Below are 25,743 nucleotides of genomic sequence, written 5' to 3'. Positions count from 1 at the left end.
CAGGATTTGTTTACTATGTAACAAATATTTTATGAGAACTCATTTTCAATTAATATCGTCGCGTTAATATTACATCTATCTCTGTATATTTTCGTGCTTCGTGCAACCGATGCAATCACGAGATATCGCGAACGTTGTTGCTGAAGCGCAAATATGAATTCGCGATCGTACGTGCGTATCTATCGCAAATATCTGTGTTTAACGGTGGGATGGATTTCGGATGTCTGTCTTGAACTTGAAATCCGAGCGTGGTGCACGCGTGCCAGCGCGTGCACATCCCAGGAATTCAGGGAATCGCGCAGCCTTGCACCGGCCCTCGTCCTCAGGGTGTACGACCGATCCGCCGATTGGTCGAGTGCACGCTCCGCGTGATTTACCATAATTTCTGCTAAACACATACCGCCCTTTCCCGAACGGGAACGCAATTTCGACGGCGGTCGCGTGATCGTCCCGGAATAGCCTTGTTGCAACCCCGTGCAAAGTTTACCACGCCCGATCGCACGTGATCGTACGCATCGTTCATCTTTACCCTGTACCTCGATTTCGTGCCTTCGATTTAACCCTCTTATCACGTTATCAAATGAAACGCTAATCCCCTGACTGAGGACATCAATAATTCTTGCGAGAAACACATTTTTTTCTTCAAAAATGGCACGAATTTGCAATTGAATGAGCAGGAAAATTATAAGAGACAAAGGCGGTATAATAAGAGACAAAGGTTACAGTCGTTAGTATTGTTACCACACTTCCGAAACGCATTTTAAAGCACTGTGAGTTATATATTTTTGACCTACTGTTTTTTTAAAGTTTATATAAATGTGAATAATATATAATTCTGAAAATTATTCCACATTAAAAGAGCAAAAGTAATCTCGCAATTGTAATAAAAAAATGCATTTCGAATGCTTTAATTATCACGTGCTAAGTACTTTCTGTCGTTTTATTTATTCAAAATAATCGTAAAAAGAAATCACAATATCATGACATTTTGATATTTATTAATTGTAAATTTCGATATTTTTAAATTGAAAACATACGAGAATTAATTTCGCTGCTAGTTTTGGGGGGAGAAGAATAATTACGTGTCTTTTGCAAACGGTGCGTATACGCAAGTAACGAAGAGACCGAAAAATTTAATCGTTTGCAATATATGTAACAGGGTGGCGCGTAAACAACGCTATCCGCGAGAGGGGAGACAAATGTTCAATGACGCTGCAGCAAAGTTATCGGCTATCGAATATTACTGGATAACGAAAACAAAGTACGTCTCGCTCCAACAGTTATTATTATCGTTCGCGATCGCGCGTATTTCGCGTTTTTCGCGCAGCGCCATAAATAATTAAGAATAAATGAGATATTTAAAAGCCCGAATATTTCCCGAGGACGCCGCGACACGTTTCGCGACTTCTATTTCCCTCTTATAACGAATCGCACGTCAATATGAATGAGAAAATAAACCTTCTCCGTCGGCAGATCAGGGAATTTATTTGTCCGTCATAAATCGTCCATCTATTTCTGTTCGCATTACGAAAAGCTATCGTATTCCGGAATCCTTCCATCTCTTTCCTGTCGTCTTTCCTAGCTTGTTAGCATATTTATCGAAAGATCGTTCTATATAGTAGCGATAAAGATTTTTTAATTTTTTAATTAATATATTGGACATGTAAAACGCGATTGGCAAGTATGAGATGAAAATATCGGGGTTATTTCCGGATGTCACTTCCGGTATGCAGAGATCGTAGGCGTTCGTGAGTTTTCTTTTGCGAGCAATAGTGCGTTTTGCAAATGCTACGAAATGTTTCGCGCCTTCTCGACGTTGAATTAAGCATCGCGAAGATAAACCTGCTGGCCGATCGCATCGTTTATTATTGAAACGCCGTTTAAACTCGAAACACACCCACGCCATCGTACCATCCGGATATTTGCGTCGCTTAAATCTCTGGAGTATCGACCCAGTCGAGGTCGTCTCGCGGACGAGAAACACCATATGATTAACCCAGGTGCAAGGACCGTTTCGTGTCGATGGATCGTTAGCGAGTTTGGAACGGAAATCGCTTGTTCCCCATAGAACGCGATTTTCAGAATACGAAATAAATCTCGATTGTATTAAGCAGAATATTAGTATATAATACAGTGTTTAAGTTTTAATCGTCTTATTATAAGTATTGTCACGATACAAAATATGCTTGTTAATAAGTCACATTATACATTTGATCTTTTTATAGGATTTCTCTAAAATTATTTCCGTTTATTTTGCAGGTGACATGGAAATCCTAGCATACTTCTTTGGACCAGTCGGAGTGCTCTTGGCAGTAAATCTTCTGTTTTTCGCCGTAACTGCCCGAGAATTGACGTGCGGTCTCTGGAAAGGCGAATTCGTAAAAAGCACCACCGAGAGGTAAGCGAATATTTTCTTTGCATTAAAGAAAACGAAGCAGCGAAATGCATCTTGCTCGGTCGTTTACTAGTAAAACTTTTATTAATTTCACGTAAATAATTTGTAACGTTTCAACCGTATCAAAACTCTTATTTTTGTAATTCATTTATAAATATCTGATAAATTTTGCCAGCTATTGTACGAAATAACAATGGATTTATTCCAACAAATATCTAATTATTCTTCACGTTACAAAGGTTTTTTTTCATAAGGAATATGTTTTCCTGCAGTGAGATATTTATTCCTTTTTCTCGTACAATGAATGGCAGTAACAATGCTTTCGCGATGTATTATATTTTCCACTGTACCTTACGCTTTTATTTTTCTCACCAATTAAACTACGAATATAATTTACTCTATTAAAAAATGATATTAATTGAAGGAAAGAAAATGAACGCGCGCATATAAATTATCGAAATGAAAAATGCAAGAGAGTTTAATTGTATTCCACCGAGTAGTATATCTTCAATTTATCTGCCAAGCACATGTACACGAGTATTCAGGCCCGGTCAATTCATCGGTGGATTAACAAAGGCTCGCCCTGCAGTTTGATTGGATTAGTCGAGGCAGCTAAACGTACCGACCAGCTGATAGTCCTCCTAAATTCAGCGGAACAGTGCTGTCTCGAGGCGTTCGCCAACCTTGCAAGCGACGGATATGGCTTTTGCCAGTGTTCGTCCGTAAAAAAAATAACGTTTATCTCTCCCACGTGATTTCCCGGCAGATTCATAAACACACTTCGCACGTTCATCTCGCGGAACATTGGCCGTTCGGCCTTTGTCTCGGGCAAATATTTACGCCCGATCGTAAAATTTGGGATACTCTCTTCGTACTTTTGCAGTTTTTAGGAAATGCCTCGTGAAAGAAATTAAAGAACCGTGACCTTCCCTTTTGTTGCGCGAGATTCATTCGCAAACTGGAGAACCTGTTTATTTTTGTATCCGACTTGGCTCGCTCACTCCCAGTCCGATTAATCGAATGCAATTGATCGTCCAATTGCTTGATCTATTAAAAGATCGAAGAGTGACAATGATAACACTTTATGTATACGACAAATATATGAAGCGAACTTTTGTCACGTAAATCATCGAATGAAAATTCGCTTTGGGATCAAACATGCAAAAATTTTGCCTGCAATATTTCTTCAATTAAAGGCGCTCGATGTGAAAAATCTCTCGCATACAACACATGAAAAAAAATTGTTCCATATTATTACAGTTTAAATAAGCGAAAGTATACACATAAAAATAATGAGAATCCAAAGTGTAATGCCGGAAAATTGACATATCAGCGTTCACTTTGCAACGCAAACGAGAAGAGATTATTTTGCAATTTTTCAAGCGATCACAAGAACGCTCCAATTATTTGCCTTGCAGAAAAACGACAAAATGGCGAATCGACAATACGCGAATTGACGGCCCCACGCAATATTTCTTCTAGGAATATCCCGGAATTGTGCCAACAACTGCGTTTAGGGGCCCATTTCCGACGCGTCTCGAAGCAACGATAATAAACGTGAGGTTGCACGACCGAGAAACAGAAACGTCCGATCGTTTCGTACGAAACGACACTTTCGGCTCGTGGAAACGACCAGGTTTTATAGGCTCAAGCAAAATACCGGATCCGCGTTTTTCGCGAAAATACGGAACTTTATTCTGGACCCCGAAGAACGACGGATTCGTCGAATATCAAGGATAACTGATGGTGCAAGGATTGCGCGAAAGGATGCATAATAGAAGGAAAATCGAGAGAAACTTTCAAAGCATTTATTCCAGATTTCGATATATTAATTTACAATTATACACACGGTAATTGATAAAAATCTTTGATTTAACTTTGAGCAAATTTTAATAGATTCTTAATATTAAATTTATCAAGTTATTTAATTCTTGAAATTTCTGCTCGAGTGAAAAGATATAAAAGATGTTTAACGCGATATGATGGGAATACAGAATGCAAAGATATTTCCTGCTTTTTCGCTTTACGAAATAGATGGATATTTGACATTTCGTATTTTTCCGGCGATCTATATACGAGGGAACGGAGGATTCTTTTTATAGATCGCAGACTTCGCGCGCACAGAGGAGAAGGTTTATTTTATTACCTTCCAGCCGACTGATATCAGGCAATCGTTATTTTCCATTCGCCGACGTCCCTTCGATCCGCTTACATCCTCTTGCTCTATTCGAGATTGATATTGACGATCCCAATTCGCGATTTCGACGACGCTATTTGCCCGTCGTGATGTATGTACGCGAACACAATACGCGCCATTGTTGGCAAAGGAAACGTAATAGCATATGCAGATTTTGCTTCATCCCGAGTTTGTTCTATACCTTCGGTGCGGATTTCGTTCATCACATACGTTTGCATAGTTTCCGGAACATCTCGACGTGGATAAATTACCCTGCGAAAACTTTCGAATGTATCCGTGGTGGTGCTTTTTTATCATCAGAAATAATATTATTTTTTTATTCAAAATAATTATATAGTAAAATACGTCAGATTTAAGTCACTGTCAAGTTTATTCCTTTTATTATATTTTACTATATTCTAGTTTAAAGTTGTGTTAAGTAAACCTGATTTTAGTCAGCTGATTTTAGTTCAGCGAATACGTCAAAATTGAAGCGCATAAATATACGTCAAAATTAAAGCACATAAATATAATCAAGAAGCAAATCCATGAATGTGTCTTGAAAAAAGTTTCTACACATTTTATGTATTTATTAGATCGAACAAATAAAGATCATTTTAACGAATATTTAAAAAATAATAAATTAGTAAAAGATGTTTTTTAAATCGAAATAATGTCGCATTATTGCTATACACGTTGACAGAATTACATATATGCGGATACGGATTTGCGGAGACAGGCTCTCGTGAAAAATTCCCTTTTAAAATGGTTTCGTGGCGGATTCCGCGACCGCCAAAGAGGTCCACGCGATGCCAAATAATGCGCGGTCGTCACGTCCGATTTGTCCGAGAAGGCAGAATAGCCGGCTTGAATTATTCTCACAAGTCCTAGCGAAGGACAGACGCGAAAGTGGCATAAACATTCGCGGTGAAACACTCGCAATAACCGTCGTCCAACGTGCCATGGATCCAGCTCGCCGGCCCGAATGCACTTTCTGTCGTCGCGCGTTTTTCCCCTTTTCAGCGGTCGCGTAAAGTGGAGATCTGTGTTTCCTCGGTTTCGTCTCGCTTCTGTCGAGATAGCGACGCGGATTCACCGGCAAAAAAATATTTCACACGTCCGAGAACGCGCGACAGTATTTTGATACTACGCGACCACGGGAGAATAATCTCTGCCTTTTGTGGAGAGAGAAAGAGTCGTATAAATATACTTATATGGCGCCCCGCGATATCTTCGTAGCACCTAAATTGCGGATTCTCACGTTATATACCCGTACCTTTATATTTCCCCGTGATACGTGTTCCTTACGAGAAAGTCCCGAGAATCTCGTTCAACCGCTCGCGAGCAAGATTTACAAGTGCATCCGTTAGCGAGACTTTAGACTTCGCACTTTTATATCGCAATTGTAACCGAGACTTTTCCCATAACTTGTCCCTATTTATCTCTTCTTGCTTTTAATATTCCCGTATATTTGAAGCTCGCGGTTACATAAACGTTGCGACGGTTTTGAAAGGGATAAATTCTATAACGAAAATAAATTTTTGTAAATTTTTTAACGATCGTATTCTGGCTGCGGCGAATTACATACGTACATGCATTGGTTGTAAAGTCTCGGGCGTCTATTGCATGTTTAAAAATAGCGCATACGCTACACGCCTTATGAATGATTAACTGCGCGAACGTCAAGAAACTTTGAAAGCCGTCTGTGTGACGACGAGTAAACAAGCACTACCGCGGTGTGTTTAAAATTTTAGCCGAAGTCGTCGACCCCCTTCCCAGGCCGCATTTGATATTTCCCAGTCATCATCGCGCAAATTTCTCTCCGCCGTCTACTCATGTCAATTAACTCCGTCGTCGAGTTCGCAGACCTTCCGCCATTCTTGCCCGCAAAGATTGACATTTATTTGCAACCACGAATAAACGCTCGCGTAAATGCTTGCTCGCGGCCTGTCTATTTCAGGTCGTTTTTCATCCGCGTCGTCGTCGCTTTCATCTTCGCCAAATTTAGCTCGTCTCTTTGCACGACTCGTTCGATATCAATCGCTCGTTCGTCGATTAAACAAGATAATATCGATGCGGAATCTATTTGCGACTCTTGTTCTTTCTCGTTGAAGATTCAAATCTGTGTTAATGAAAACGTGAAATTTTAACAATTGCATCTCATTGATTTCATTTTTTTAGCGTACAATTTCACGATTATTCTTGAAACAATTTATCGCGCATTTTGTGTTGCTATATATCTTGTAAAAGACTAATGTTTATCATTCTAAAGAATTAAATTATATTAATATTAAAATATATAATTATATACTTATAAAATATACAATATTAAATTAATATGAAAATTATTAAAATATATTTTATTTAATTATTTATATTAATAATTTTCTATTTTATTTAATTATTTTAATATATTAAAATATAATTTAAATTTAATTTAAATATAATATATTATATTTAATAATTTAAATATAATATAAATTTTATTTAAAAAATATATTTTTATCACATCTATCAGAAAGCTTGAGAGAAATGTGCGTCCTGCAATAACTTCATCTATTCTTTGATCTATTTGCTGGACGACAGGAATCGCGCTATAAAACCAAAAAGCTCGATGATCGTTGGGACCGTTTCCTCTTCCTGTTTTCTCGATCCTTGATAATGGACAGCTTCTTGGAGTCTTTTGTGCCAAGGTAGCCGCCTTCCCTGAAATTCTCGCGTTTCCCTTCCTCGCTTTCTCATTTTCTCATTTCTTCTCCCATCCCTTATTGTCTCGCGTTACAACACACTCAACCGATCCTGTGAAGTGTGTCGTGCGAGATTCAATATTTACGAAGGTGGTCCATGTGTGAACCATTCGATCTCTCCTCGCCCGTCCTTCACCTTTCCCCGTAGGAATTTTCTGGTTATTATTGTTCGCTATACTCATAATATTGACCGTACTTTTCTGCACATATTCCAATCGAAACATCCTACTTCCGGTTACTTTGTTCCGTGTACCATGATCGATCGTATCGCATTCATTCAATAACATTTCGAAATCTTTCTCGCTTATTCGCCATCTGTTCGCTTTTGTAAAATTCTTGATTGAATATATGATAGAGGTAATACGTGTAGCGTTTCTGCGAACGGAAACTTTAACACAAACGTAACGTTACCTGGTTGATGAAAGAAAATCTCTCGTCAGTTGCGTTTCACATCGCGAAAGTAAAATGTTTTTCAATCGCGTTACGATTGTCGGAGCTATTCTATTTGAATTAATGTGAAAATATCCTTGAGCGAAGAAAACATTTTTCTCGAAAGCAACTATTTAAAGCTGCTATAAAAATGTAATTTAAAGCTGCTATAAAATGTATATACATTCGTTTAACAGCTAGGCAATAACGATGGAGAGAGGTGTTTAAGAGACGATTAAAACTTTTCAGAGCCCATTTATGATATCGTTACTTTACTCCGCTTAGGTAGGAGTAATAAAACTGCGTGGCGCATCCCACAATTTGGACGAAGATAGTGAAATTTTGGCCAACTCTGTCGCAGCCTCGAGAATCATCGAATCAGTATGGAATTAACGAGGAATTCGGGCGATGTTGGACGAATGAAATTCCCAAATCATTTTCGACGTCATCGTCTCTCATCCCCGATCTCCGTCCACTTCCTTCGTCCATCGTCGACGTTATTTTCAGCCCATCGCGGCACTCGTGCGCATTTCCCCTTTGGAGTGCTTCTCCTCTGGGATTCGCGCGACCGAGCCGAGTGCGTTCATAATAATTAGCAACGCCAAAACGAAAATAGAATTCTCGGTGGTATGCAAGCCAGGATAACCGGCGTCCGGATGGTTGGACGGGCGGAGCGACATTATGACGCCATAATTCTGCGATATGTCCCTATATTCCGCCCCCGCGCGCTGTTACGGGCTGCGAATATTCTGACGGGGCGCATTAATAATCCTTTGACTTCGAGGCCCCCGCGACGGGACGCATATATTATATGCGATGCAGACCGCATGGCGAATCGATTCTACGCGAATGTGCGATTCTCGCTCGCTGGACGTTCTCGTCTCGTGTAACGAATGGTAACGAATGAGCCGAGCGAAATTTTCCGGCGCCATTTCTTTCGCGACGTCACATCTCCGTCATGAAGAATATTATCGCGGCTCTCGCCAGATATCTTTTATGCGTCACTTTTCGATACGAATATCGTGGAGTGAGTTGATCTATTTGGACACAGTAGAAAATTGTGCGTCCACATGTTAAAATTTTCTTGTGTTACTACACGTTTTGATTAGTATTTCAATGTAAAATTAACAATATAACATATGTTATTATTTTTATAACATTTTCATGTATTACATTTATGTCAACTTCATAACTTAACACTTTGTACATGTCTTTTAGAAATGAAATATTATTTTTAACATAATCATTTTAAACAATCAACATGTCTCAAGGTCAGTTTAACATTCTAAGAAAAGTTAAAGTGAATCTTCAAATAATCTTGAACTTTAACATACAAAAATAATCAAATTTACTAAAATCAAATGTTTTTATTACAAATAATTTAAGTTAAAATAATTACTATTATATTAATGTCCTCAACATTTCTTACGAGTTATTGTAACTATTTTTTCACGTAATTTTTAATTAATTTGTATGTTATTTTTACATTACACTTAAAGTCACAATAACAAAAATAAATGTAAAGTATTGTGTCAATCATTTAACATTTTTAGTTTGTCAATAAGTAAGATACGACGAATGAGTTATTTTAACTTAAAATTTAGAGTGGACTTTCTGGGACATGAAAAATGTTACGATTAACATTTTATTTTTTATTCTGAAGATATCCTGGAAAAATGTAGAAGATCTGGAATACTCGGGGATTTTTTTATATCCCTGGAAAAATTAGAGAATTCATGAAATTTCATTTTTGGGATTTTTGATAAATTTTTTAAAAAGTTATCGCCTTAGTAATTTTGCTCTTACATTGTCAGCAACATCCGCTGATAAATTTTTTGAATATTATTATGTGCGTGTTTGAGATATATTATAAATATATATCTATTTTTATTTATATATGAAATGTCTTTAAAAAAATTGAATATACAGTACATATTTTTAGTAATAAAAAAGTGAAAATATATTATGCAAGTAAAAAATGTTATAAGAATATTTATCAAAAGCTATTCAATTTTTTTTCAATATATTTGCAAATCTAGTACTTGAAACTTAAGTGGCTCTGTGTTTTTTCTTCGTATAAGTGCACCGCATTAAAAAATATACAATCAAAGAACTTATTTTAGAAAGTTGCATTAAAAAATCTTTAAAATATTCTGCTTACGTGGAATTTTGAACAAAAATTCCAGGAAAATTTTTTTTACAAGATTTGAACAGACATTGTATTTTGTAACTCGAGAAAGAAAGCATAGATTTCAAAATTAATAACATTAATGACGTTATAATTACTTTTAATATTCATTACAAAACGTGTCTCGCATATCGAATATATAAACAATTAATCACGCACTGTTTACATTTATTACACACGTCACGTTACGTGTAAAGGGTACGATTGCTTTATTAACCATCAAGCAGAGTTGTAGCGCGTTGAATAATTCCTCGCAGGATTGCATTTAATGTCGTCGACACAACAATAACGTAAACAATAGCGAAATGCTAACCGAGCTACAATCAATTCCACTCATGATCTTTTCCGCCTGCGGTCCCTCTGCGGTTCACATGTGCGGGTTAACCGATAGCTTGGTTGAAATTACACGCGAGCTGCTCCACGCGACATTCCGTTATCATCGTTGTCGTATCATCCTTATCTTTGAACAACAAGATTCTCAAAGCTATGCACGCTAAGTACCACGAAACTGAGACTAGATGAGAAACGCGTTCTTTACTCTCTAAATTTCTTAGAGTGAAGCTTGCACTCGAAAAATTGAGTGATTTGACCAGTCACTCAATTTTTCGAGTGCAAGCTTCACTCTAAGAAATTTAGAGAGTACGCTAAGCATTTCCTCGCCAGGAGCTATATCGGTACATATTTGAGTTTTGCGTCTCTTTTTGCTTTCAGGGCAACGCTGGGCCGCATATGCATGAAGCTGGTGATCGTGATGGGTATCACCTGGGTGGCAGACGTGGTCTCATGGGCGGTCGGCGGCCCGCAGTACATCTGGTACTTCACCGACTTGATAAACGCCTTCCAAGGAGTGCTGATCTTCGCGACAGTCGGTTGCCAGCCACAGGTCAGAGCGGCGCTCAAGAGATTCTTCAGCAGAAATCCGCAGACCAACGCCGGTAGACAGGGTAACGGTCATAGTACGACTAGCCACGGCATGCCCAGCATGGGCGACAGCGTTACGCAGAACCCGAGCACCAAAACCGCGCCGTTGGAGACCATCTGTTAGAGTGGCCCTTTCGCGGAAGGGCCTTGTCGATTCTTTTTCGAAAGTCACACGTATTCACACACAACATACACACATACAATCGAGTGACACGAATTGTCATTTGTCATTTTATTGGCGAGAAGTCGTCGAGAATATGGTTAACATCAGGAATACGTACTCCTGATGTTAGCCATATTCTCGACGACTTTACTACTGATAAGTTTTTTATACGTGCGAGATCACCAGAAAAGTCTTCATTTCGTACACATTTCGTGATAAACGATACAACAAGGAGTGATCGATTGGAGAATATTTCTGGATCGATTGCAAAATAAAGAAAAAGAAAAAATTTCTTACGTTACAAGTCTATGGACTTGTAAAGTTTAGACCGATCCCGTTGAAAGTATCGACATTTCCCAGACAATACCGAAGGCAAAACCGAAGAAAGTCAGCGCGATCTCTACATCTGAAAGTGTTTAGGATGTGTGTTGAATGTGTTTCAAGTATATTTTGGACTTTCCTGGCCTTTCGAGTTCTCGCGAAACGCGATAGCGTGTAATCTCGTGCAGTCAAATAATATAGTAAAAACGGAAAGAAAGTCGCGAGTCTCTTCTGTCCTTTCTAGTCGTACAGTTTTGCTGCATGGACACGAAAATTCAAATTTTTATCGAGATTGTTATTTGATTGCAACGAGAGCATTGACACGGCATTCAAAAAAATGCACATACGAGATAAATCACTTCATCGTCCTGTCGCATACGAATGCGCGGTCATTTTAACTTTTCATTCACAACATAAATTGCCGGATGAAGTACACAATTGGCAATGTATACGATAATTATCTGAAATCTCGATAAGCGTGTAGATTGTTTTGTTTGACCGAGGTTAATCACCTGCTACACAATTAGATTGTACAAAAAAAGCGGCGATACGGTTCGCCTTAGTCATTGAATCTGGAGAACACTTGCACTGACAAAGATAGATCGCGAAATTTCGCTGACGAGAGGACGAGAACGTTAATTATCTATTCCTGTTTTGATACTATCGGAACACCATGCGATCCATCTTTTCTGACATAAGCAATTACATTGTACGCAATTAAAAGCGTCTCTTTGATACACGATACTGTTAATCTCGCGATAGATACGGCAAATTTTCAGACAATTGAGATATATAACATTGAAAACTGATCAAATAATATAGAAAGGCTTCAGATATTTAAATTCTGAAATTTTGAATTTTAATGTTTTTATCTAAATGCAACACTTTTTCACGTACCGACAGTATCTATTCGTGTGACAAGATTTTTTATAGATATATATTGAATCTATTACAAGCAAAACGTGAGAAAAAATATAATAGAAAATAATTAAACCTCCAATATTAACGCAATCAACAGATGTTTAAAAGACATTGTAAAAACAAAAGATCAATATTCTACTCTTTTAGATATCTTTCAATTGTCTTTTGTTATATCCGTAAATATTTAACAACAAAATATGTAATAAACAGTATGTTTTTTATCGCCGCTGATTACAATCAAGGAGAGGACGCTGTCTTTTTTATCAATTTGAAAATGAAACGAGATGTTTCAAATTTGCTTTTAATTCGTGAGTGATTGCTTAGCGATTTAGGAAACGTCAAGCGTAACATCTCTATACAACTTCGAAAATCGATTACGATACGGATCATTCATAAATCAGAGTTTAATAGCGATACGCGGCTAAACAGACAATGACGCGCACTCTTCGGACCTCGGTAACGGCCCGAAACAATGCGTTGATTTATGATCGAGGCGAGTTAATATTTTTTCCTCAGCGGACAACGATATATTCATTGATATTAATAATATCATCCCACACGACTGGCGCAAGTATCTCCGCAAGATTAATCACTTTTAATAATAGACGAACAATAGAGTGTCATTGTAGCCGCTCGCTGCGGAAATGAAAATTACACTATACTACATAGGCAATTTTGCATTCTAAAATGATTTCGCAATTTTACGTCAGCGGTTTTTGTGATAATCCCTAAATCTTTTACATAAACTAGTCTTTTCACATAATTAAAATTACTAAATATATACATTCTACACTATTTGTTAAGAAAAGTTTCTAAAATACAATTTTTATCGTTATGAAATCTATTGAAACGAGATAAATGTTACATCTCTCGCAAATTAATGGCGTAAAATATTAACGTCTGATGAGACGAGAGCATCCAAAACGAAGCTTTTTTTTTACCTAATGATAATTGCTCTCTCGAGACGAAACGGCAAACGATCTCGCCTGACGTTCATTATCGTATTATCGAAGGACGATCGGGGTTCATCATGAATTTCCTTCCGAGTCCTTCATTATTCATCGGATATTATCGAATCGAGAAGCAATCGTTTTTCCGTTTTCTTTAGCATAAATTTGCATCGATGTCGTTAGCCGGTTCGACAAAACGGTCGCTAGCTGACATTAACATGTAACACACACATTGTAGTTTTCGAATCACAATTTATCACTGATCAGCCGCGGACGCTTGGTACCGAGCATGTAAAAAAGCTCTATTGCATTGCGTACTGCGCGAACTGCATGCAAAAAGGTTTCGCGGATTCGGATACACGCAATTTATCGGTGCGTGTACGTTGCTTCGCATAATCCGTTTACGCGATCGTTCGAAGGTATATCATTCTTTTACGCAACATTTCTTTATCAATTTTTATACAAAATCAATCAAACATGACAGTTCTTTAATAAAAATAAAGTCTTTTTTATGACATATTTTATTATACATATTTTTTTTGTTTCTAAAAAAGAACTTTAAAGTTTATGTAAGTTTTTGAGAAGCAGTTTGATTTTCTTTATGCAAAAATTTTCTATTTAATTTTCGATGTGAAGAAAACGGATGTGCCGAGAGAGAAAGAGAGGAAGGACTGCGCAGAAGGAAATTCTAGAGCAACTCCCGCGAAGTTATACTGCCAAAGAGACATTTTATATCAAAAGCATGTATATGAGACTATAATCAGAATATACTAGCCGCAACTGCCATTCTCTTGGAAATCTTTTTCTCAATATTTCAAAAGTATTATGATAGTACAACGAATAATCAATCGAGCATCAACCTTTGCTATACGATTTTTAACAAAGGACCAAGCGTATCCTCCTCGTGGGAGCTAATGATTATTCGTTAAAATTACAAACGCGTTTTACAAAATTCTGATTATAAATATCGAAATCACGCGTAGGGTCAAGGCATGTAATCGATGTCAACTCGTGACAATACACATTAGGAATTCAATGCCTTCTGAAATGCCTTCCAAATGCGGTGTTGCACACACCGGATCGTATACAAAGAGGAATCGAAGGATGACGAAGTTTGATGTTCTCGTCGATTCCTTGTGCGCGATATTGGCGCCGGATTTCATCACTTTCCTTCGCGCGAATTTGACTCTTTAACTGCGACACGTGCACCTGCTTTCTCAAACTTTCAAGTGAAATGCAAATGTGCTGCACGATTATACGATATCTCTTAACGCGATTTATCATTTTCATTAACGAGCATAAAACAATGTCAAATTAATAGTGTAAAATCTTGACTGATTATGGATTTTATTTTCTCACATATATGGAGTTTGCAACTAAAGAATTGATGGACTCTTCACAATTTTATTTCCGTTCATTTTGCCCGTATCAATTTAGCGTCTGCATTTAACAATGCTAACGAGCCAAACCAGCTGATTTGTACGTGATGATGAATTCATCATGTAATCGAGAATGCAATTTTCAACGATGTTTCGTTCATTTCCGAACAAATATAGCGCAGCACAAAGATGTATTCAGGATCGTTTTACATCATTATCAAGACAATGCATTTTATTTCGTATAATGCATATAACGAAGAACAATGACGCTTTTTAATCGCATTAAATTGTGATTGTCATCAAGAGAGAGAGAACCTAAAATATAGGATATAGGATTAGTTATATATAATCGAAGATAGAGTTATCTGAAACCTCGTCCAAGTTTTCGAGCCTTTATACGAGATTGATGTTTGGTTTAATTAACGCGTTTAGAAATTAAAGAATTAGAAATTAGAAGATCATTAAGTTTTAAGTCCGTCTAGGAAGAGACTGAAACGCGCACTCACATATTATCCATGATCCAATCGGGATGACTTGATCTCTGAATGAAAATGACTCGTATCTTACTTTTGAGCAATTATTCATTGCAAGAAAGGCAAGTTTGTAGAATTAAATTGTCTGTCTTAAAATATCATAGTTTTCAAAATTGTACAAAATATCCACAAAACGCAGAATCCGACATAGTTTGCAATTAACACATGAAACGTTAAGAGATAATTTCGTCTTTAAGCGAAAAGAATTCTTATGAAAGAATGACGGGAAATTCATACTTTTGGAGTTATAAAAATAATTAACAATGAAAGTCTTTTTGCAAATTTTTGCAAAGTGTCATGCAGTCTTTTTTTGCAAACTTTTTTGCAATCTACAAGATTGAGGAAAACAAAATTTTTATTTCCTATTTAATTTCCGGTTGCTTTTAATTTTAATAGAGTTATATAATAATTTGACAGAATTCAAGCTTTTAATGTGTAATCAATATATTTAATTTCAAACATTAAAAGTTTTAATGAATAATAATCTTTCTCAATCTTTCTCATCCCTTCATAAGAATTTTTTCTTAAAAAAATTTCCTTAATGAGTTTCAATACCAAAAAAAATCATTATACATACATTATTTTGTGTTGAAAATATTGCAATAACACAATAATGTGAAAATCACGAACACAAGTTATTTTTGTGAGAATCAGGTCGTCCCGAAAACCTCGTTAGTTCCTTTTTTTGTAGCATGTATGACTGTATGCGAAATAACATCGCTGCTCGGCTTTTCTCTCATGCCCTCATCAAAGAACTTGATTAATTAATTGCCGTTCTGGCGATAGTAAATTGGGATTTAATCTTCTGCAATTTCGAAAATCAAGCATGGGGAAAAAGCTGTGGACTGAGGCGACGTTATTAGTTGTATTAACGTGTGTGTATACGAGATGTACGTATATGTGATTCATCGCGGGAGGCGATTAATTAATTGCGTGACAGTACGTGCGTGTGCAAAATTTGCATGTAATTAGCGTATTACAATGACGTTTCATCGCACCGAATAATCCATAACGAAAGAATTACACGTTTCGCAACGCACAACGATTTGTCAGTTTAAGTACTACTACGGAGATTAAAGAAAACACCGTTTTTTTCGTTATGTATCACATTCAACGTAATAATTTAAGGGGTTGCTATTATTGACGCAGAATGAATGAAAACCATCATCCCGTATATAATGACATTCATAACTCGTCATCTGTTTTTCTGTTGCACTCTTGTAGATAACATTCTTATTATTATCATCATCTGTATTGTTATTATTGTTTTATTATAATATATATCATTATTATTTTATAATATTATAATTAGTATGATATATCACTGTCACGTATAATTGACATTGGTTTTAAACCAAACTCTAAAATACTGTAATATCGAAACCCTAGCATAGCGCATAAATTATTATAATATTATACATTCGCGTCCTGAATGAGAAAAACGTCCTAATGAGAATTAACATAATTAAACGCAGCAAAAAATTTGACCAAATTATTCTTCTCTATCGAATTTTTGTAGAAACATCTTTATCTGTATCAGATGATAATTCTTGCATTCTCGTGTATGTGAAAATTAATCGAAACTTGATTTTTAATAAAATTTTTTTAATCCTCCCCAAAAAAATATAATTGGCAAATTATTAAACGATTCATCAATGTGAAGTAAATGATTGATTTTGATTTGACTGTATCAATTTTTTTTCAGCATGAAACATGAACAAAGCAACACAATTATTACTTTGATATTAGTCGTGTAAGTGCATGATAATTACTTATTATTAATTATTCGTCATCTTGTTAAATAGCTTTTAAATCTGATCGGTTCGCGCGACGAATTTCACGTTTGTACATTAAACCCGTTCGAAGGGTACGACGATAATTTCTCAAGTAAATTATGATAATCGATGAGCTAAGAAAGTAGCCTTAAAGTAATTTATTCAAAGTAGATCGTTTAATAATGTAACACACTGATATGAATAGACGTAATGCATATATACAGTAGCTTGCCAGTATAAGTAGTATTAAGTTGATACCTTGAACTATATTCGCGACTTTATATGGAAGAGGCTGATGAAATGACGAATATTGCTCGTGTTAATCCGACACGAAGTATGTACGAGATAAAAGGAAATATTGAAAATTATACGTACACATACGATAAGGCGATACAAATGCTTGTAAAGTGTACCCTAACTAATTCGATGCCGAAAATTTAGCTTGCAGTTTGCAATAAAAGAACGAAAAATTGAAGAGTTAAACAAATGTAACGAGCATGTATTGCTGATAATATACTGTTATATTATTTAGATGATTGTTTACTATGCCGCGATGAAGCTTCAACATTGGGGATATTAATAATCACATTTTATATATACGATATGTTAGATTTATTTAACTTTTATAAATCGTACGTTTTTTTTTTATTTACTGCAAGCATATTTGCATTTTACTAATAAATTGAGCAGACACAAATTTGTATTTGACATTTTCATACTTTTTTCTACATTTCACAACGAGAGACCGATTTCACTGCCAAAAAGTAATATCGCTCGTGCTTCGTGATTGAGTGAATAAGAATTTAATATTAAAGAATCTTTTATATTACGAAAAATTAAAATTGACAGACGCGAAACCAATTTTTCGGGAAAACGGAGGCTATATTCATAGACAATAGTGTGTTAACCGTTTATATATCTTAGCAATAGCTCTATTAATCGTATAAAGAATATAAGTATAGTTATTGTAATAGCGAGCGAAGAGAAACATTTACACAAATGACCGATCGTTCACCATTCCTACATGATATATTGTAACAGTATTTGCTATTGCATTAATGGTAGTAAAAAAATTGTTAGTACAAGATTTTATATTTTCCCATTAAGTCGATCCCTACTATATCCCATCCTAATAATTACAAAAAATATGTAGAGCAATATCATTATAATTATAAAAAAATTTTTTACAGTAAAAGAATGATATATTCGAACATTTTTATTTAGATGCATTTTATTAAAGCACAAATTATTTCAATGTACATATATATATATATATATCTATCTACTAGTAAAGATTTGTAGCGGCAATAAAGAGTAATTTATAATCTTGTATCTCTCATAAAATGTCATATAACGCAATTTTCATAAAATAGTCCCATGTATTAAGAATATATCACATTGAAACAACTTTCTTTAACATATGAAGCATTGAACATTGAAATCTTTTCGATATAAAAACTTTTGATGGAAATTATTATATTGATTATACATAAAGAGAAAAACCTATTCGCCGATACAACAATGCCAGTAAACTACATAAAGAGAATTTCCAATTCTTCAAGCAAGACGTCGCAGGATATCATCAATATACGTAGAAGGATTTCTTGTATCTTCTAATAAGCCTGGAATGAAATATTTATTTTTAATATTTTGATCGGATTATAATATTAGATCTTTTATCGATTTCTTCAGTTTCTTACAAACTTACCAACAATATCGCAAAATTCTTCAAATGATGTGCACGGTAATAATTCATCACGATATGACGAAAGCACGCGTTCTGAGGCTTTTAACATAGCTTCGTCATTATGCCTAATGTATTCAGCCAAAACCGAAGGCCACTGGTCATCGGATAAAACATTTACTTTCTGTAATTATTTAAAAAAGATATATATAATTGCTATCAATGTATGCGCATAGTAATTAAAAATGATTAAAACTGTGCTTTAAACAAACCTTGAAGAAGTTTCCGTAAATACAATCTACTAAACCGAAGAAGACTAAAGTGCTCTTATAAACAGCGTAATCCTTGGCGGTTGGTTCCATGATGGTCTTTGTGGTGGCCGAGGGCGATACATAACGTTGATGCGCGAGAACGAGTAATCGATTGAGATGCGTAAGTCTATGTGATTTCCAACGAGCAGGCGTGAAAAAGAGCAGTGAAAGAACACACTGATACAAAGGGCCCTCTGCTTCGTAACTACTATCGAGCCACGCTGAACCTGGTGGAACTTCCAAATAAGTCATTAAGGCTTTGTCCTCTCTAGCTCCCGATCGTGTTCTGCAAATAAATAATTAATTTATAATAGCGATAGCATAGTTGTTAGTAAAAAATTATCTTCTTTTATTTCTAATTTTATAATCAACAAAAACTTGGATTTTTTAGTGTTCAATTTAGAATATACTATCAAAATCATTATACTCACGTATTAACGACATATAAAGCCATGTGTATCAAATACGGTACTATATGCATATTGGATTGAGGACCTCCACCGCCAGTGTCCTCGTGGAAACTCTTCTCTTGAGCGAATCGTAGAAGAAGTAATTTCAAGTCGTGAACGGTAGACGAATAGGATATATCGCGGTGACTGGTACACTCTTGCAAATAAGTATTGTGTCTAGCTAGACAGCTAGCGAATGCAGACTCCGGGACTTGCGGGCCCCACAATGGCAGCAATCCGTTGCATTTCGTATTAGCGTTTTGTAGTGCCGCGCTTTCCCATTCATCTCTGGCGCGCGCCAAACGCACTGCGGACATATGACAGTCCACATGGACTACGTTGAAATGTGTGACGGTCGTGTAGCCTACGGTTTTTCGTTGCTTCGTCTCGAATTCTTCTACGTTGCAGCGTTTCGTAAATGTATAAACGCCTAAGACCTGTAACAAAACAATGATAAGGAATGAAAGATCAGTAAAAAAAAAAATAAGAAAAATGTGCAAAAAATGATTAATCAATATTTTCATTAGTGAAAATTGATTTGAAATTTGCAAAAATTATGTATTTACTTTGCTTTGATTTAAAGGCACTTTGTCTAAGTAATGAAACGAATAGAAGATGATTACCATGTTTGGTTTAAACTTATATCCTTCCCGACAGATAACGCAGACCAATCCAGTCTCATCACCCAGATCTTCCATTTGCTGAAGAATCGTTCCACTAGCTGTTACCTGTCCTTTATCATTCGTTTGCATACCAAGCGCACCCAGTTGCCTCTCTCGCATCGCCATAGCTAAGCGTTTTTTCTCACTGCGCGTGTGTTGGCGAGCTTCTTCGATAAGTTCGGCTACTTGCTTATTCGTACATAACGCCTCCAACAAATTCTCTGCTAGCGAGCCAACGTGTTCATTCGAAGACACTTGTTCCAGTCTATGAATTATACTAATAGTAACTTGCGAGACCGTTAACTGCAACAGAATAAATAAAACAATATATCGCATTAGAATTCAATGATTATAACACTTTAATAAAAAAAAATGATTACGATTTTAATATGAAAGATAAAATTATAAAGATAAAGTATACAGATTGCCTGTATTACCTGAGTTGGTTCATGATCCGTAGCTAATCCTGTGAGGAACCGTAGAATATATTTCAGAGCTGGTTTAGATATGAATTCTTTCAGCTCGTCACTATCTGTGCGTAATAGCGTAGGTTTAACACATGGCGCGTGCACCTAAAACAAAAAAAAGTTAATTAAAAATATATATTTTACATATTTATGTAGTCATAATTATGATCTTTACTTACGGTGATATACTCAAAAGCATCTTTCACTATACCCATGCTTATGATATAATCTTTCAGTGTATTGCCAATCGCATTTCGTTCGATGCCTTGAGTGAGTATACAGAACAGTTCTAGCTTTTGTTCGTCTTCGGGCGTGTGCTCGAAATCGAATTTATAAAAGTTCAATACAGGTTTAAAGTAATCACACAAGAGCGCCATTTTCTCCTTATTGCCATAAGTCAATGCTGCCAAGACTCTCGCAAGATGCGCGAGTACACCAGCGCTTTGTCTGACTGCTGTGGATTGCGTGCACGATAAGAGTGCCTTGATATGTTCCGGGCCACCAAGAGTCCGCGAAAATGCCTCGAATGCACTAAACGGTTGCGACGCCGCATTCGCCAATATCGTTTCCATAATCTGAAATCGATGTGAAATATTTACCTTATGGTATCATTTATAATATGCGAACAAAAGCCTTCTTCGCGATAATGCTTACGTCCAATAATTGTTCGGTAATCTTCGCTTGAGAATTTTCCGATTCCGTGGCGAGACAACGCTGAAGAACATCCAAAAATACAGTTACTGCTTTCAATTCGGGTTTGCTCAAAACTTCTTGATTCTTTTTGACCTTCACGCACAATCTAAATAATTTCAATAACACTTGAAGAAGAGGTCTTGCGCGATTGACGTCGTGTATTGCCGCCAATCTGTCTAACATGACTTGAAGACCGCCGCAGTCGGCCAATACATTTGCCATTTTGTAAACTTCTTCGTTATTTACTTCCTGTTCACTATTGGCGTTTAAAGTTTCGACGAATTCTTCGGTCGCATCACCAAGAAGACCGCGCATACGATATACTACGCGCATGGCGTCGCATTCGCCACCCTCCAATACCCAAATCTTTTTATAAATCTAAACAAAAGAAAATATAGAATTATTTCACAAGAATATTATAATTTTCTAAAATCGCATAAATAGCATTTGTATAATATCGAAAATCGCTTTTATAAGTCTTGCATCAAAAACTAATCGATTCTCACCTCCTTGACAGGAAGATCCAGACTGATGATTTTGTTGTTGACAAGAAGTTCCATTCCGTTATCGTCTTCTAAAAGTGCAACTAACTCACAATCTTGACAAATTTTATTTTTAACATCTCTCATAAGTGGACCTAGACCAGGTTCCAAACTGCTATAGGGATTTCCTAGCATTCTTCCCTGTACAAATGTAAGAAAGATTGTATCTTTTTTCTAAATATAATAGATATGAAAATCTTATGGAAATGAATATATAGACTTACTTGCAAGAAATCTTCCTGCTGTGGATCCTTTTCAAGAGTCAAGAAAAATTCGCCTATATCATTTTCTTCTGGGTAAATAATCGAACACAATCTTTCAAATATAAATACTGGAGTGCGAACATCTTGAGGATTCTGCTTTTGTATTGTTTCAACGCAAATTGCCATGAATGCCTTCGTCTCCTCTTCGGTGCCTGATGCATATTAAATAATTGCATATTAAATAAGTATATTATCATATATACATATATAATACTTATTGAAAATATCTAAGAAAGTCTTGAAAATTGTTACCACTGGTCATTTCTTCTAAGAGTTCTAATAATTTTTCTTGCGTATCATCGATCAATCTAGTCCGTTGAACTACTAGTCTTCTAAGCGACAAATAGCCATTGAGTACTGCGCCAACCAATCGACCTTTATATTGTTGTTTGATATTTTCTTGTTCCAAGAAAGTTGCCAAAAGTTCTGTAAGCATCTTCAACGAATATCCCTGAGCAAGGTCACTAGTTAAAGTAGTTTCTTCAAGCCGATGCAATTCCTCTATTTCCCGGGTTAATAAATCCGCCAATAAAGTCATTACGCCGCGTACTGCCAGGAATTGTTTCCAAGGTGACTGTCTGATTAAACTCTGATATAAAGTAAGGAATTCGGTGCTGCTTTCACCGGCGGTACGTAACTCTTCCAAGTAACAGGTCAGCAAGACTAGAACTTCCTTCTTCCTCTCCGTACCTTGGCACAGGCTCTCGATCATGTTACAAGCAACTTGCCGTGCCAATCGAGAACTAGGATTAAAGAGAACTTCCTTTAACCAGGCACCGTCAGATAGTTTCAATGGTTGAACGCCTTGATGCCTCAGACAGCGTTGATGCCACCTATGTCCATACTTTTCCATGAGATATAACACTCGAGTTTCCTCCTGGAACAAAGAATAAATCATGAAACAATTTTAATTTTTTTACTATCTCTTATTATGTGTGTAATGTATTGCGCACGTATTTTTTACGTAATTTATAATTAATAATGATTATTATTTTTTCACAATTTAATAGTCCAATGCATTTCAACTATCATTTATATTACACTGAAGAGGATCCTAAAACATTTCTAGCTTTGATTGTCATAGCTTTGATCATTTGCATAGTAATATATATACGTAGTGATTTACGGTTTTATTTGCTCGTTTTGCTCTTCTTTTCTTTTTATTTTAATTTACATTAATCAAACACACACATCTTTCACACTTTAATTATTATATTTTACTCTTGTTATGAATGTTATGTTTTATGTTACAACGAACCTTTTTAAGAGATTTTGCTGCTGTCGACGATTCCGTTTTCTTAGCTGGCATACGGCGAAGCCACTCGGAATACGAATGCTTGGGATCGCCAGTGATCCATTTACTCACATCAATACTGATGCCTTCCGGTGGTTGTACTGTCGCCAGAGACTCGATGGTTTTATCCTAAAATTAACATATATCATAAAATTATAAAATTATATATATATATATATATATATATATATATCGAACATCAAGGTATATCATAAAAACAGAGAGAAAGCTACAGTTAATTAAACACTTACTTTATTTTTCTTAGAAACCGGTTGATCGGGTTTAATGAGACCTTGCAGAATTTTCAAACACGGCAGTATAATACTCTCCATTACAACGGGACTCTTCGACTCTTTACAAGCAGTTAGAAATAGTTGCATAACGCATCGCAACTTTTGTTCCCAGCATGAATCCTCTTTTTGTACAAGCGCCGCGAGAAGAGCCATCTCGTGTCGTACGGCGACCGAAAGATCCGGAGTAGCGACTCGTCCACGAAGCGTCAAGGTAATTCGACTAGTTAGAAGCGAACATATCTCCTTGGTTGATTGCGCGTTATCTCTTGTAACAAGACACAATAATTGCCGCACTTCCTCCTGCATTTGTACAGTACCCTTTCGCAAATTATGCTCCACGAGTTCTTGGATCAGCCCTTGTTTACATAGAACGTCTCTGGCTACACTGTTAGTGGCTAATGCGCGCAATAATGTCAAACAATGTTCTGTAGCGGCAGACGCGCAACCATAACAACGTCCGACTGGCAAAACTATTGTTTCATCCTTCGCAACACTATCGTTCATGCTGGATGTACCATACGACGATGATTGCGAGCTACTCTGACCACATCGTTGATTTCTATCATAGGCAACGAGCTCCCTACGACAGGCTAGAACACGTTGAATAATCTTACTAAGCTCCTCGAAGGAAGTCTTGCATTCGCCACAATATCTCTGTGCCAGTAACTGAATCGCTCTATTCACTTGGGTACTACCGGACACCTGTATACCATCCTCTAATCCTCGATCCAAACGATGTTCGGATATTTTAACGAGGAGCATTTCCAACGTTGGCTTGTTGGATATCAGAGTCTTGTACACTCTATCCGCCTTCTCCAATAAAGTATTGATAGTTGCCACTGTTTTCTTTCGATCGTCGTCATTCTCGATGGGATCAACGGCACAACATGGCCTTCCAGTCAGAGTATAATCAAACTTGGCGTATTTGCAGAATCCGCAAGCGTGGCATAAGAATGGATCCTTTTCATCGTAATTGATCGCCCGGCACTTGTGGCATTGGAACACATTTTCGCCGCAATTTGCACAAATGCCGGGATTCGCCGGCACGCTGGCGGAACACCGCGGACACTGCAACGTTTCGGACGAAGCTTGAATATTCTCGTAGAAGTCGGCGTACTCGATCATGAGGTTGCAGGCGACTATCGGCAATGGGAATTCCATCTTGACCTCCGTCTGTCCCTGAGCAAGAGTGATCTTCTTCGCCTTATGCCACATTGCCGGTTTATTCTTCAATTCTACGACTGCTTGCACAGATCGATTGTTGTAATAGACATTGATTGTACGAACCATCTTCGTTCTCTTTAGATCCCCTATACGTAGAGTGATGCGGCTGATGGTATGACTGCCGACCAATTTTACAATTTGCGTCGTCGTCGTAAATTTGGAATCTACCTTAATCGACGATAACTTGATTGTTGCCATTGGTACCTCTGGATTATTGCATACGAGACAAGGTTCACTCTCCAAATAATAGCCGTCTAGTTCAACGAATTGCGCGAGATTTACGTAAAGATTCGCGTTAGGATGTCGCGCGAGCAACTGATTCTGCGCGTGTAAGACTGCAACTGCCTGCTCCATGTATGTGTGCATCTTTTTTCCGGCATGTGGCGTTTTCAGACAGAAATAACCAAGTAAATCTACAAATTGCGCCGCTTTTCTGCCATAAGCTGGGAGCAGAGGCCATAAGCGCCATAAAAGGTCCAATAAGACTTCCTGATCTGTCGGCCCACAGTTTCTGAAAAATTTTAAACATATTTTATATTATAATACGCACACACATACATTGTATTTTATATCAATCTATTATTATTATCTTATTCTGTTTAAAAACTAAAGTAAAAATTAATTTTGTTAAAAATAGATAAAATTAATATAACTCACTTGTAAATTGCTAGTATAAGAGAATGCGCTTGCCAACGAACGTTTGTATTATTCGTTTCAAGAAGGAAAGTTTGTATAAACTTCATTAGCAATGTGGGATGCACTTGTTTTTGAATTTGTTCGACCAGAGTTAAACATTGTGCTTCTTCGAATTTAGCCTCTGTATCAGAATCTTCCGATTTTTCGCGTTCACGTCTCTCTTTTGTCCCAGTCGTCGATTTAGATTCCTGATTTAAATTTATATAAATATTATAATACATGCATTAAAAAGGAACAGAAAATATTCACTTTTTAGTAATATGATTT

The 25,743-nt window shown here is 36.6% G+C and overlaps 2 protein-coding genes across 9 annotated transcripts in view; one reads left to right on the top strand and one right to left on the bottom strand.

Annotated features, from left to right (window-relative positions):
• Positions 1-17,983, top strand: part of Mthl1 (adhesion G-protein coupled receptor methuselah-like 1) — a 131,055-nt gene extending 113,072 nt beyond the window's left edge. The window contains exons 6-7 of the mRNA XM_083100100.1: positions 2,260-2,398; positions 10,647-17,983. Coding sequence (XP_082956226.1) covers positions 2,260-2,398; positions 10,647-10,980 — 473 coding nt within the window. The 3' untranslated portion in view covers positions 10,981-17,983. The remainder of the gene's footprint in view (positions 1-2,259; positions 2,399-10,646) is intronic.
• Positions 17,909-25,743, bottom strand: part of Poe (E3 ubiquitin-protein ligase-like protein poe) — a 25,499-nt gene continuing 17,664 nt past the window's right edge. For all 8 annotated transcript variants that reach the window (XM_083100082.1, XM_083100090.1, XM_083100089.1 and 5 more), the window contains 14 exons: positions 25,438-25,664; positions 23,515-25,291; positions 23,228-23,392; positions 22,222-22,846; positions 21,931-22,121; positions 21,671-21,847; positions 21,126-21,542; positions 20,651-21,046; positions 20,442-20,576; positions 19,966-20,307; positions 19,325-19,779; positions 18,855-19,179; positions 18,607-18,766; positions 17,909-18,520 (listed from right to left, as the gene is read on the bottom strand). In XM_083100082.1, coding sequence (XP_082956208.1) covers positions 18,456-18,520; positions 18,607-18,766; positions 18,855-19,179; positions 19,325-19,779; positions 19,966-20,307; positions 20,442-20,576; positions 20,651-21,046; positions 21,126-21,542; positions 21,671-21,847; positions 21,931-22,121; positions 22,222-22,846; positions 23,228-23,392; positions 23,515-25,291; positions 25,438-25,664 — 5,457 coding nt within the window. In that variant the 3' untranslated portion in view covers positions 17,909-18,455. The remainder of the gene's footprint in view (positions 18,521-18,606; positions 18,767-18,854; positions 19,180-19,324; positions 19,780-19,965; positions 20,308-20,441; positions 20,577-20,650; positions 21,047-21,125; positions 21,543-21,670; positions 21,848-21,930; positions 22,122-22,221; positions 22,847-23,227; positions 23,393-23,514; positions 25,292-25,437; positions 25,665-25,743) is intronic.

Source organism: Camponotus vicinus, unplaced genomic scaffold, assembly GCF_025532165.1.
Source record: "Camponotus vicinus isolate PSW18456_S1 unplaced genomic scaffold, iyCamVici1.0 SCAF_5, whole genome shotgun sequence".
NCBI lineage: Eukaryota > Metazoa > Arthropoda > Insecta > Hymenoptera > Formicidae > Camponotus > Camponotus vicinus.
The sequence above is the reverse complement of the archived record's forward strand: the minus strand, read 5'-3'. Positions and strand labels throughout refer to the sequence as shown.